This window comes from Amblyomma mixtum, chromosome 5, assembly GCF_055824585.1.
Source record: "Amblyomma mixtum isolate Tamu chromosome 5, ASM5582458v1, whole genome shotgun sequence".
Taxonomy (NCBI): Eukaryota; Metazoa; Arthropoda; class Arachnida; order Ixodida; family Ixodidae; genus Amblyomma; species Amblyomma mixtum.
This window is the reverse complement of record NC_143016.1, coordinates 178,443,999-178,458,389: the sequence shown is the minus strand read 5'-3', so window position 1 is coordinate 178,458,389 and position 14,391 is coordinate 178,443,999. Positions and strand designations below refer to the sequence as shown.

The 14,391-nt window shown below is 47.6% G+C and overlaps 1 protein-coding gene across 2 annotated transcripts in view; it reads right to left on the bottom strand.

Moving 5' to 3' along the window:
• Positions 1–2,096: 2,096 nt before the first annotated feature.
• LOC149344916 (receptor-type tyrosine-protein phosphatase mu-like) overlaps positions 2,097–14,391 on the bottom strand; it is a 36,276-nt gene continuing 23,981 nt past the window's right edge. For both annotated transcript variants that reach the window (XM_089542685.1, XM_089542686.1), the window contains 2 exons: positions 4,532–4,667; positions 2,097–2,220 (listed from right to left, as the gene is read on the bottom strand). In XM_089542685.1, coding sequence (XP_089398811.1) covers positions 2,116–2,220; positions 4,532–4,667 — 241 coding nt within the window. In that variant the 3' untranslated portion in view covers positions 2,097–2,115. The remainder of the gene's footprint in view (positions 2,221–4,531; positions 4,668–14,391) is intronic.

Sequence of the window (14,391 nt, the reverse complement as noted above, 5' to 3'; positions counted from 1 at the left end):
GGTCACAGTGGGTGCGCGTAGCTCCCTCCACTTCTTTGTAGGTGCAAGTCAGCCTATAAACTGCTTCTTTTGGAGGCCTTTCCTTGTTTCGCTCTCGGCTAAACTGTCGTCACCACCATTTGACAAAATGCTTATGCACAACAATATTTCGAGAAATACAGCTGACCACTGCTTTTCTTTTTGTATTTTACGACAGGGACACATCCATCCCGCTGTCTTTTTTTTCCGCATGGACAGCACTAAATAGTGTCATATCAGAATTAATTGCCACTGCATAAACTGCTGGTGACAGCAAACGAGCCAAAATAAGCCATGTGACTCGTGATCGCACAGGAATAACCACATATGCAGGGGATTCCGAATTCATCGAACCGGCTTATATCCGATTATTGGAGATAATGAGCAGAAAAATTAAGAACTTGAAAATTTTCTCTAAATATAGGAAAGCTCAGTATACATCGGATTTCAATTTCGCCATTTTTCCTCTTTTCTTTTTTTGTTCTGCTTTATTGTCAGTAATATTTCAGCGACGGAATATTACACTATGAAGAAACTAGCCAAGCAGGCAACCATTTTGGAATACACTATTAATTTTCGCTATAATCAACGGCATAAGTAAAATACAAAAAAATCACTATACTTGTTTCTTGACATCAGATTTCGCCAGTGGTTCGATATACCGAACTATATTATCGCTAGAAATGTAACTGTAAAGAGCATTTCAACTCTCTGCCTATTTTTTTTTTCCTCTTCTTCCCTCCCCTTTAGCGAAATATTTTTTTTGTTCTTTTCGTTTCCTTGTGTTTTACACTGCTATCTGTAATCAATTCATTTTTTACTTTAGTCCACAAGTTCAGTGCACGTGTACATAGGTATATATTCTTTTTTTGTGTGTTTCGTTCGCTATTGTATAAATTGTGTACTTGGATTGTCGCTGCTGCCGGGCGACACCCTACAAGCCCTCTTGTGGCTTTGGTGTGCCTGTACGAGAATGTAAATATTGCTTGAATAAAGTTTATTATTATTATTATTAACGGCGTGCCTCGTCCCTGCAAGTGGCGCTTCTCTTAAACGCTTCTTAGATCTCTTCCTCGCTCGCGGAGACATGTCAGCTGCATGTTCTTGGGCACCTACTGGCCGCGCTAGCACTGTGGAGCCGTCGCATTAAGGTGAACGTAGGGTGTGCTTCACGGTAGCCGTCGGCCTTTTCTACTCAATACCCCTTCAACACTGCCGTCATGCGGTGAAGCCAACCTATGTAAAACCTAGCCGAGGCTCTCCCTTGGTGTGCTTCAATCGCTTCGCTACCAAAGGCGCGGTGGAAACCAACTCCTCCTTACTTTATTCAGCGATTTTTTTTTTACCGAGTACTGGTAACAGGATCAGATTATGATAGGCAGAGGCTAGTTCTTAACCGTCCGGTGGAGCTTCGATGCCAAGCAGTTTGAGCTGCTTAGCGAACGCGGCATTGCCAGCACTGCGACGGGAGGCACGTAGTTGCAAGATTCGCGTCACTAGCATGGGAGCAATGTATTAGTGCTTCTAGGCTGAAGATAAAATTGTGTTTTTCCATTTTTACATGCTGAATTAACTATATATATGCAACTATTTCCCGATGCCCTTCGGGTTGGATACACGAAGGTTGGATTGTATCACAGACGAAAAGCCCTGAATTTTTTGTTTGAAAAAACACTACATCACAACATAATTCAGAATTTAATTACCAAAACAAGTCTTACGTGTTTTGATAAGCGTCGTGCCCAACCAGGTTAAGAATTAATAAATGAGGGCGGGCCAGAGAAGAATAAAGCAACGACAACTTCCATAAGGAGCATGTGAAGTTTTAGAAAACTACATTGTGTCACATTGCCATGCTTTAAATAAAGCGCCGGCAGTATTGGTTCGACGTGATTAAAACCCTTGAGTAGCATTATAATTTTCTTCACTGCTTTCCGCACGATGCCCCCGCAAGCCGAAAGATTTGGTCAACGATTGTAATATAGGCCATAGAGGCTCCGGGAGTATATACACACTTTTATTGTCCTTTTGCATGAATACATTCCAAATGCATGCGTGCAAATACCACAGGGATATCAGCGCCACATCTTGCAGAAGTCAGCAGACGTCTCCAGAGGACATATCGGCTGCCTCTATGTTGGCGTATGTCTTTGTGGCCTCCAAAAAATGAAAAGCGACGTCGTAGCAGAATTCGTATTGCTCCTGCAAAAATCCAAACATTTGAAGTCGTGACGAGGTTCTCAAGCCTACGAACATCAGCATACACATGCTCCAACACACACACACGCACACACCCACCCACGCGATGGCATGCGTAATGTTCTTTAGGCGTAGTATATGTTGGATGCATAGAACTAAAATCGTAGCGCTGGCGATCGCTTATGGCGAAGAGGAACACTTATGTAGTTTATTACCTAAATAATATAATTAACTATTAACTGCGAATCCTGATATTACATCAGAAATACCAGTGTTGTGTATTTGCGGTCTCTCTGAAGTGAATGGGTCGGAGCACAAGGCTTTGGCGGCGCCTGTTCTGAACGCGTATGGATATGCACTGAATTTGGGAGAAGGAATTGCTGGATTCCGCACCCTTTTTTCATAGCGCTTGCAAAAGAATGAGCGCTTCCAAAAGGAATGAACCGTAGGAGAAATTAAGCCGTTTCCCGCTTTTATTGACTCTTGCATTTTTTACGCATTTAACAGAATTATGAAAAAAAAAACGCCTTACGAAATGAAGCCATTTCGACTTATTGTTAAGCTTAATTGCTTGATGAGTGCAGCTGATGACATAAATGAGGTGTGACATGCCTAGGAATACGCTTTGAATATTGTGTATCTTGTACTACTGCCTTTGCAGCTATCGTTCTGTAAGTATTGTGATCGTCGAACTTCATTCCTCAAGTTTTGAAAATTTGGTTGCCACCTCTTTGTTTTCACTTCAAAAGGCGGAAAATACTGGTTTCCATGTGTTTTAGATTATTTCCGCATTCTTGCGACTGGTTTCAGCATCATTTATGTTAACAGCAAGCACTTTGTATTAGGAGATACTTGAAGTATTCTATTAAAAATTGGGCCGTCCAAATGATTACGTATTAAGCATTCATTTCTGAATACGCAGGGGATTTTAACTCAATGGAATTTAAAATCTTTCTTATATTTTCAGCAGCAAAAACTTTAGATTTCAACTGATTAATTGCGCTAGCACGAAGTAACATTACGGTGCATTTAGACGTCGAATTCTCATTAAAAACTCCAATCATCCCTTACCTCTAGGCACGTCAGTTAGCAGATATTGATAAACGTTATTGTGCACGGCGCTGCGGTGCCAGATATTCTGGCTATTCGGGCGCATTAAGCCAAAACCGCAGCCATATCTAAGAGCAGATGAGTTCCTCATCTGCGGAGATTGCAAGCCATAATTAGAGGGAACACGTGATATGGTTAAACGGGCTTTTAGCGCGCAGAAGAGAAAGTTCCACGGCGCAACAGAAGCGCAGCCTCAGTCGTCTCTCGAGCTCTCTGCGCCATTTAACGAGACAGCATTTTAGCTGACGTCCGGAGGAAAAGCCGCATGTGTCGTCACGCTAATTCAGAATTGGTCGGCAGAGGTCGGGCTGGGCCGGAGGAGGAAGAGGATAGGTTGCTACTCCTGGTGTCTGCTGTGCTCGCCTCTTCGGTGCCCAGACGACAGCTCTTGCTGCGGCATCTCTTCGGAGCCATCTCAGCCCAGACAACGGTCGCTTACGGGATTTCGTCTAATGGGGCTTGTAATGCGTTCAAAGAAGGTCCTCCAAGATAGTATCTTTAAAAATTCCGTACTAAGTGACCTTCTCCTAGCTACATCATGTCGAAGTAATTTCATCCGACAGGTCAAGGGTCAAAGGTCGAGGTTTCAGAGACCCCATCTGTTTTTTTTTCAGGATTGCTCGTTAAGTACTGATTTCGCACTAAGAGTGGAAAAAAAAGGAAGTTCGCGCTTTGCCTCCATCATAAGTACATTGTTGGCATTGGTGCAGCGCGACGAGTGAAGTACTGTTGATATCGCGCCTCGCAGCGCAAAAAAGCGAAGATAACACGTTAATTAGAAGTAAAAGTTTAGCGTTAAAATGCTCCTGAAAGTTTGGTAGTGACTTTAGAAATACCCGGTGCAGTTGTTTGTCGTAAATTACGTGTGACGTCGTCCTTTTTTCACAGCTTTAAAAAAAATGCGGATTCTAAAAAAAAAGAGGCATTATTAACCATCGACCTCCTTGATTACGGGATTCCCATGCATATATTGAGGGAACCAAGCCCACACAAGTGTTGTCGCCGAGCGTCAAGCCGCCTGTCTGGCTGCATCGGCACTACACTCCGCGTCTCATCGCCCAGCCGTCTCAGGTGTTCAGGCGCAGGTGACGAAGCCACACCCAGCGTTATTTCAGCGTCACTGGACATATACGTGAGGACTGCTATAAATCAGGCACGCGTCTCTCGCCGATGTGACCGTTTTCAAAAGGGACGCATCACTCACTGCGTTTATGATGAATTGCGGACAGCTCCGGCGAATGCTGAGCACACTGCGGAACACGTCCACTTCCTCTTGCACCCTGATCCGCTCGCACAGGACAGCGCAGGCGCAAAAAAGACCGCCGCCTTGGCAGCCGTCCCTGAAACGGAGTGTACGACAGGGAAAAATTCAGAGAAAAGATCCTCGTACCCTCCACAAAGATGCAGTCATAACACGGACATGTACCTTCTGCTTATTTGCCAAAGCTGGCTGTCTCGAAATGAAGTATGCACACACAATATTTAAATAAAATGAAGCGGCAGAAGGGTCACGCCATAACAATCGTTTTATAGACTTTTCCAGCCTGGATGGTGTGATATTTCTCAATTATCTGTTTTGTGCTCCAGGGCACAACGCCCGCGCCTACAGCAGGTGCGCACAACAGCTACAGCGTACAACATAGCGACGCCCAGGGTGCTGGCGGTAGCGCTAGGTGCAAAACCCAGTTCATCGAGCAATACGGCGGCGCCCATGGTGAAAAGGTCTGCAAGTTTGGCTTGGTTACCCCAACATTGGCATTGTAATTGTGAGGCGGAAATTAAAACTAAAAGACAACAACATGCTCCACAGACTTTTACTTCTCCATAGCGGTAGCGTTTGAACTATTTGGTTGGCCATGTGTAGATGGCTGTCACAAAGTTCGTGCATGCCTTGTCTTCCTTTTACTTTCGCGAATGAGGTGGCCACGGCGCCTGTTGTTCGCAAACATGTCACGGTGCGGCGGATATGAATTTCACCCCCTCCCGCGGGGACGATTAACCGCTCGCGATGCTGGAGGGTCCGTCGAGGCTACTCCGCCTCCTCCTAGTATTATTGCCAGGTAGCGAGCACTTGGACTTTGTTCGGACGGGGAGCTGTCAATAGAATGCTTGGTATATGAGGGCTTAACGTCCCAAAGCTACTCAGGCTATGAGAGACGCCGGCACCCTTTCCCACTTTCGCAAGTTAGCATCTCTTCGTTAGGACCGTTGTTTTCTATTGGTCTCCTCTGTTTCTTCGTGTTTTTAGAGCCTGGCAAGGCAGATGCTGTGATATAAAGTTGCGCGTTCCCCGCATAGCCGGAAATTGGCGTGGTAGCGGAAGTGTAAAGGTGGAGGTAGCGCACGAGCTTAGGGTAGGTGCCCATCTCAAAGTTAGCGAAGGGAAATGCACTCATCGCTGTGGAGGCGAGGGGGAGCAGGGGGGTATAAGCGGCATTTGGAGCGAAAATGCTCTAGAATCTTGGAGAAGATCATGGGTATGGGGCCGAAACTAGCTTCCGGTTCAGAGGAGATGGCCGAAGGGAAGTTCGCCTAGTAAAAAAGAGCGTGGGCCCAAGCATGTGCTTGTTGACTTCCCTCAAGAGCGATGTGAGCAGTGATGCCGACCAGAATGCGAGGCGAATCTCGAGAAGGTAGGTGACGGAGGGCTCGCACAACACTATCGTCTGCAGTGAGATCGCGTAAACTGGGACAAGCATAAGTGCAGTCGCAAATTATGTAGTCACAAGGAGCGGAGCTAGGGAGAGTCATGGCGAGGGCGAGTGCGAGTTCCTCGGCCACATCACTGATGGAGGAGCGAATGGAGGTAGCCGTAAGAAGGCGACCATGGCGATCGAGTACGACCGATGTGAAAGCAGGAAGGGCGGTATAGGCGGCAGCGTCTACGTATGCGGCCGTGTCAGGAGAGCGATAACGACATTCCACATAGGAAACACCGGCCATGCAGTGGCCACATTAAAGACGGGGTGCATACTGACCGGGACGGGAGTGACGACCAGCGAAGAAGGCAAGGAGTGAGGCAAGGGCTTATGGATGCGAGAGAACTGGGTGGAGGGCCCAAGGCCGAGCTGACAGAGTAGTGTTTGAAACGGAAGGCAGCAGCCGTACCAGTCATTGCCCCTTTACCCTGAGACGAGTGGGCGCCGTACACGCCGGACCTCATGGCGCGACAAGCTCGGAAGTGGCTGTATTCCCTCTCCGGAAAGTGGAGTCGTCCCATCTCTCTGAACAAGGAGAAAGGGGAGGGCCCCGGTGGTCATGGAGGGGGCTGAAAGACGGGGTTAGAAAAGTGTGTTGTTGACTTGCTGAGGTCGGTGATGTAACGTGCCACCTTTTCTCCTCCATGGAACCAATGGTGGATGTTGATTTGCAGCAAAAGAACGTGTGGTGAGTGAAATGCGTGTAGGCGTGAAAAGCCTACACGCATTTCACGCCGCCTACATAACCAGAAGAGCATAAAACGAATTCACGGTAGAACCTTCGCTTTTAATTCATCTGCACTTCCACGTGCCATCGCTCTTTGGAATGATCTTCCTGACAATATCGCATCCATCGTCAATCATCAACCATTCCAGGATCAGCTACGTCGATATCTCACATGACATCGCTTTTTCTCCAATCTTTGATTTTTTTTGTCGCAGTGTACTTTCGTTCCTTCGTTGGCATTACGTTTTGTTTTGGCCGTATGTCCGGAATTCATGCTACTAATAAGTACCTTGCATCCTATGTATAATTTCGCCTTTAAGTACACTAGATTCTTTTTACTTAATATCTTGTATCTCATGTTGTATTAATTAGTTTCTTTTGTACATATGTCGTTCTTTGCCCCCCTTACTCAATGCCCTTCTGGGCCCTGTAAAGTATTGTGAATAAATAAATAAATAAATAAATAAATAAATAAATATAAAATGGCGATCGCGTCACTTCGTTACTGCACTAATTTCTGGTGAAGAAACCCGCGAACGGTTCTGCAACGTCCACTGTCCACCAAAAATGGCTCTTCGACAGGCATGCAGATCTCAAAGAAAAACAGGAAGCCCCTGCGAACTGAAACGACGCGTCTGGTTGGTGAGCTGGAAGCCTTGCTGAATCCTTCCGCAACGAACACCGAGGATCTGGAGGCTCTGATCCAGCGTCTGCGATTGACTAAAAGTCAACTAAACCGTATAGACGCCACAATCGACGCCACATTTCTTCCTCTTGATTTCGACTAGGATATCATTAAACCGCGTTTGTTCCCTCACCCGCTCCGCGCGCTTCCGATCTCTTAACGTTACGCCTATCATTTTTGTGTCCATAGTTCGCTGTGTTCTTCTTAACTTAAGCTAAACCGTCTTTATTAGCCACCACGTCTCTGCCCCATTGATGAGTACCGGTCACATGCAGCTGTTGCATGCTTTTTTCTCGCGTGATATTGGCACATTCATAATCTGATAGGACCTGCCATATGCAATCCATCCCATTCTTATTCTTCTAGTTATTTTCCTCTCATGATCTGGATCAGTGGTCACTACCTGCCCTAAGTAGACGTATTCTCTTACACATTCCAGCACCTCGATACCAATTGTCGACTGCTGTTCCCTAGCTAGACTGTTTAAGATTTCTTTTTCTGCATGCTAATCTTTAGTCCCTCAATTCTGCTCTGCTTATCTAAACCACTGATCATGCTTTGCAGTTCATGTCCTGAGTGACTTAGCCAGGTAATGTCTTCAGCGAATTGCAGACCAGTTAGGTATTCTTGATTAACTCTTATCTCCAACTAATCTCATTTAAGGCCCCGGAATACCTGCTGTAACCAGGCGCTGAATAGCATGGGAGAGATCGTGTCTCCCTGCCTGACATTTTTCCTTATTGAACTTTTACTGCTGACCCTGATTCCCCAATGCCTGCATGACTGCTGAGGGTTCCACTGAGTCAAATGCTTTCTCGTAATCAATGAAGGCTGTATATAGGGGTTGGTTATATTGACCTGAGTAATATTGTGAATATGGTATATTGTCGAGTGAACTTTACTATAGCCTTCCTGATAATTTGATTGACTGAAGTGTAAGGTTGCTCTTACTGTATTAGCAATTAGCTTAGGAGATACCTTGAAGGCAACGGACGGTATGCTGATAGGTGTGTAATTTTTCAAGTCCTTGACGCCTCCTTGCAAGATTCTGGTGCGCTCGAGGTCACACGGCATCACGTATACAGGATGGCTGGTTTTTCTAGGAAAGTCTCTCCTCCGCTCTTCAACAAAACTGCTGTTAGGTGATCCTCACCAGCTGCTTTCCCCAATTCCACTGCTCCTACATCTTGCTTTAATTCCCCTTTTGTTACCGACGGCATGTCCGTTTGTTGAGCACTACTGTCTCTCTCATTACGGCTCTGATTGCAATGGCTACTGCACAGATTTGTGTAGAACCCTACGGCTATTGGAACTATCTTATCCATATGGCTAATGCGACTGCTCTCTTTTTCTCTTAAGGCATACATGTTTTTTACCTATGCCTAATTTCCCCTTCCAATTAAGGTTACCTGCATTCTTTAAAGCATGCTCGATTCTCTCCATATTAAACTTCCTTAAGCCGGCCACCTTGGGCTTTTTTATTAACTTTGATAGCTCTGCTAGTTCTATTCTGTCGGTGGAGTTAGGAGCCCTCACGCTTTCGCGCCTCTTAATGAGGTCTTTCGTCTACTTAGATAGCTTGCCGGTATCCTGTCGAACCATCCTACAGCCTACTTCTACGGCTCACTCCGTAACGACAACTGCGAGATTGTCGTTCATTTTTTTAACATTACGGTCGTCCTGTTCAGTTTAAACAGAAAATCTGTTCTGCAGTGAAATCCGGAATTCCTCTACTTTCCCGCTTACCACTAACTCCATAATGGCCTGCCGCTTCACTAATTTCCTCTGTTCCCTCTTCAAATTTAAGCTAATACGAGACCTTCGCATAGTGTGGTCGCTACAACGGACCTTTCCCAGGACCTCCGCATCCTCTACGATGCCAGGGTGAGCGCACATTATGAAGTCTGTTTCATTTTTAGTCTTACCACTGAGGCTCTTCCACATCCACTCCCTGTTTGCTCGTTTACAGAAGAAGGCATTCATGAACCATAAATTATTTCTATCTGCAAACTCTACTAATAACTCACCCTTGTTATACCTAGAACCTCAGCCGTAGCCACCTACCGGGTGGTCTCCAGCCTGTTTCTTGCCTACCTTCGCATTGTTGTCGTCCATCAGTACAGTATACCATGCTTATATTTTGGTCATAGCTGATTCCACGTTTTCATAGAAGGTTTCACCGATCTGGCCATCATGGCTGGATGTAGACGCGTAGGCCTGCACTACCTTCAGCTTGTACCTCTTATTAAGCCTCATTACGATAGCTGCCATGCTATCGTTAGTACTATAAAACTCCTCTATGTTGCCAGCTATGTCCTGATTGATGAGGAATCCCGCACCTAGTTCTCGTCTGTCTGCTAGTCCAGAGTTGCACAGTGCGTGCCCACCCTTTAGTTCTGTATAAGCATCATCTGTCCTCCTAACCTAACTAAGCCCTATGACATCCCATTAATACCTGTGAATTCCCCCAACAACACTTCTAATTTACCCTCACTGGATAGGGTTCTAGCATTAAACGTTGCCAGGTTCACTTTCCTGTGGCAGCCTGTACGGAGCCAGTGATTCTTAGCAACCTCCGCGGCGAGACAGTTCTGACCGCCAACTTGGTCAGTTGCTCCGCAGCCGCTGGGGACTGAGGGCCGAGGGTCGAGCGACTGTCAAGACAAATTTCCCCAAATTAGATGTCCTGAAATTTGACGCAGAAAGTAGGAGCTGACAGCCATTTTGCGAGCTGGTGGAAACAGCGATCCACGAGATCTCGGGCCTTTCACCAGCAGAGAAATTCTAATATTTGAAATCTCCACTGACAAGAGACAGGGCATCTGCAGTCGAGGGGTTGCAGCCGACGATGGAGTACTACAGCCATGCCATTGGCATCCTAAAGCAGTCATTCTCAAATCAAGCCATCCTTTTTTACCTAAGATATGACCTCAGAGAGATAGAACACCGCAAAATCTACATCGCGATCGAATCGGACCACTACTAAGGAGCGGTGGCAGACCTAATTCGTTACCTGGAAGGTAGACTGACAGTGCCAGGGAACATATGGGCGCTGCAGGGAAGGAGCAGTTCTTGCTCCGCAGCTCTGAGTTGCACAGGCTAGGCGAGTTGCACCAGCTAGGCACCAGCTAGGCGTAGAGGAAAATTCCGCCGACCTCATGACGCGAGGCATTTCGCCCCTCAATTGTTCTCCGGTGGACGGAACCGGGACGGTTGACAGTAGGGCCGACAGAGTGGCCCCAAGAAACGCGCAACAAGCTTTCTCTTGATGATCTTGAGGGCAGAGGTCCCAGAGCTAAGACGATGGACGTCAGCTGAATACCGGATGCACAGCTTCCTCTGCTTTTCAAGGTTCAGCTCAGCGTCAGTGTTGAATCGAACGACAGCCTGCATTCTTCGATTTGTACATAACGTTTGTTTACGTAAACACGATCGGGCCCCTCGACAGCAGACGTGATACAGAGGGCAGGAACGCGTTGGTTGAAAGAAGCACCGCGCTCCGCGTTTCTTCCAGAACTATCTTGCGCAACCTACGGAACAAAGGTCCCACCTAGTTCTCGTCTGCGAGAATTTGCAGTTTTTATCGACCCAAACGGAATGCTGAAGATCACAGGGCGCCTTCTCTCTACGAATATGGCACCTCACGAAAAGAACCCCATAGTCCTGCCTAAAGACAATCGGTATTCCACTCTCCTGTCGATCAGAACACACCAGCAGATTCTGCGCGCCGAGCAAGGGAGGGTCTCGTGCAACTGCGCGAGAGGTAAGCTGTCCTGCACGGGAAAGAGCTGGCGAAAAAGTGGTGCGCGCTTGTGTCACTTGTGAACGGTTCAGCGTCTCGCTGCTAAGGGCTCCAACGAGACCGCTACGAGAAGTCCGGACAACACCAGAAGAACCTTTCAAAGTAGTCTGCATTGCCTTTGCGGGGCCACTATATGTAAAGAACGATAAAAGCACCTGTAAATCACACATAGATCTGTTGAAGCTTGTCCATAACGTGTAGACAAGCAGGTTTCTGTTCGCGTTCCGAATGCTTGTGCTGCGAAGGGCACTGTGCCGTACCACCTATTTGGAAACGAGCAGACCTTGAAGCGAGCAGCAAAGGAATGGGTCAGACTGTAGAATACGCTGTGGCACCTCGATGTCGTAGATCATTTTCCGTGTACAGAAGTTCAGTGGCATTTCATTGTTTATCGGGCGCCCAGATGGGGTGGTTTCTGTGAGAGGATGGTACGCTCAGTGAAGGTGGCATCATGAAATGTGACCGGAAAGAAATGCCTAGAAGCTGGACACTTAGCCACCATCTTTTGCGAAGTTGAAGCCCTGGTGATTGCTCGGCCATTGACTTATTTGTACAACGAGGTCAAAGAGGGCGACCCCGTAATGCCATCAAGCTTCCTCCTCGGGTGGCGGCTAACGACACTGCCGACGGCGGATGGGGAGCTGCCAGCTTCTGCCCCGGACGCGCTTCGCTCGTCTTGGCGGCAGATAAAAAGGTTCAGAAACTATTTTGGGAGGCCTGCAGAGTGGAGTACCTCCGTGAGTTAAGATCATTTTACGTGACAGACCGAAAGCAGCCTCCCTTGACTAAAGGCCGACAGCCAGCTTGTGCTCATGAGAGAACCCCTTGCCGGTCTGCTATGGAAGCTCGGGAGAGCGGAGGTGTTCAACGACAGGGGCTGTAGACTGCGCTCCCAAGCGTTCAAGGGGGGGGGGGGGGGGAGCGTTGAAACGGACGGCAGTAGCCGCACCTTTTGCTGCCCCTTTGCTCTGAGATGAGTGAGCGCCGGAAGCGCCGCACCTCTCGGCACAACAACCTCGGAGGGGGTTTCTCCCTCGAAGAGAAAGGAGAAAGGGAAGGCTCCGGATTAGTCGTGGAGGGGGCCTGGAGACGGAGTTAGAAGAGTGATACTGTTGAATTCCCGTGGTCGGTGATGTAGCATGCCGACTTTTTGCCTCCGTGGAATAAATATGGTGGATATGTTGTGTTGAAGAAAAAGAGTTTGTGTGGTGAGTGATTGATAACGTAGTTCACAGACCCCGTCACATCAGTAGTCCTCCAGAGGCGGCGAAATTCTGGCGACAGTGTTGAGCGGCAGTGATCTCGCAAGCAGTGTTTTAAAGGCCCAGTGCGAGGAGGTTCTGGGTGGACATATAACTCGGGAGGTCAAGGCCACCTTGTAGACTTGGCGAGGAAGCACATCGAAGCGCTCTATGTTGAAGGGTGTGAGCTCCTTGTACGGAGTTAAGTATCCAAAACAGCTGAGCAAAAGCGCCTGGACCAGGCGAATTGACTCTTGTTCGGGCAGTTCGGCTCGACGTAGGAGTATTATCCACTGGGTCCCAGTACACTCGAGAATTGATGGCAATGAGCTGGCTAACCAGCCCGCCTGCGAAACTCGTATCCCGGCACCGCTGATTCTGTGGCCAAGGCCCTCGGAGGGTGGGTCGTGACAATCTCTTGGCTCAACCGTCAGAGAGCATTACTATGCTCTCCGCGTTGATCGTAAACCGTACCCCGACCCTCATCCTAGACTTTCTCACCGAGAGGCTCACATCTCTCGACATATACAACTTTCACACCTGCATGGCTTTATCTGTACAAATTCCATGGCGATCATTCATGTCCCTAATGCGCTTCCGCTTATGACAACCTCTCCCACTCTATAAATTCTTGCCCGGTTTTTGCAATGGCTTTTTTTTTCTCACACACCCGCACACATACTGCTGAGACGTGACTGGACTGGTATGTAAATGAAGCGCCTGCTCGTGCAGTTGCGTCTACACGTACAAACAGCGGCCGCTCGTGAAGCAGACCACTGGAGTCTTAGGCGCCTATGTGTTCTGCCCGAATCAAGCCTGGCAAATTCAGGGAAAAAAGGTCAGTGGACAACGTGTTCCTTAAAAGAATCCGATGGCTCTTTTATTAGCCGGCGGCAGGAGACAACACAACACACTTGTGCAGATTAAAGAACAAAATTATGACCTTCACCTTCACAAGTGTGGTCTCCAGCCGCCAGCCAATAGCAGGGCTAGCGGCTTCGTTCGACGAACACGTGATCAAGACAGTTTTCCTCCGGCATTACTGCTATTATCTTACAGGTACTCATCTACTTGGCATAAACGTGGGGGCTAACGACAAGGGTTCAGCTATGTAAAGGACAATGCAGCAAGCTATGGAAAGGAAAATGATAGGTGTAATGTTAAGAGATCGGAACAGGGCAGAGTGAATGAAGGATGAAACCCGGGTTCATGGCATCTTAGTTCAAATCAGTAGGAAGAAATGGGCTTGGGCCGGACAGGTATCGCCAAGACAAGGTAACCGCTGGTGTTTTGAGGTAACGGAGTGGGTTTCAAGAGAAGACAAGCGTAGCAGGGGATGGCGGCGGCTGCAGCTGGCGAAGGACCGGGTTAATTGTACTGACATGGGAGAGGCCTTTGCCCTGCAGTGGGCGTAGTGCGGCTGATGATGATGATGAATCATGACTAGCTCAGAATTCAGTTCACCCGATGCAGTTATCGGAATTCTTTAAGGGCGCACTGCATATCCTCGCTTGAATTTAATTCTCTGCCTCCTCTCGGGTTTTTTGTCGGTAAGATTTAAATGATCGCTGTTGTGCTACACTAATATTCAGCTCGAACTAGATCTGATGTTATTTGGTGCCGCTTTAAGCAAGTGAACGACAAAGAGAGCGAGGGCATTCGGTGTAGTGGATCTGACCGAATCGATCGTTAGTTTCTATGAGGGATGCAAACTGAAAGTGGAGCAGAGAACAGCGTGAAGCACGCTTCTAACAAGGCAGATTCAATCCTTGCGTGGCCAATTGGTGTCTTATTAGATCCAAAGCTGCTATACGAAGCCCTACTGAGTAGATTAGCATAGACCGCCAACGCCCGATGACGTGGCGAGTGCCATACAAGTTACCTTGCGAGCGTTGCGTTAGCTCAGATTG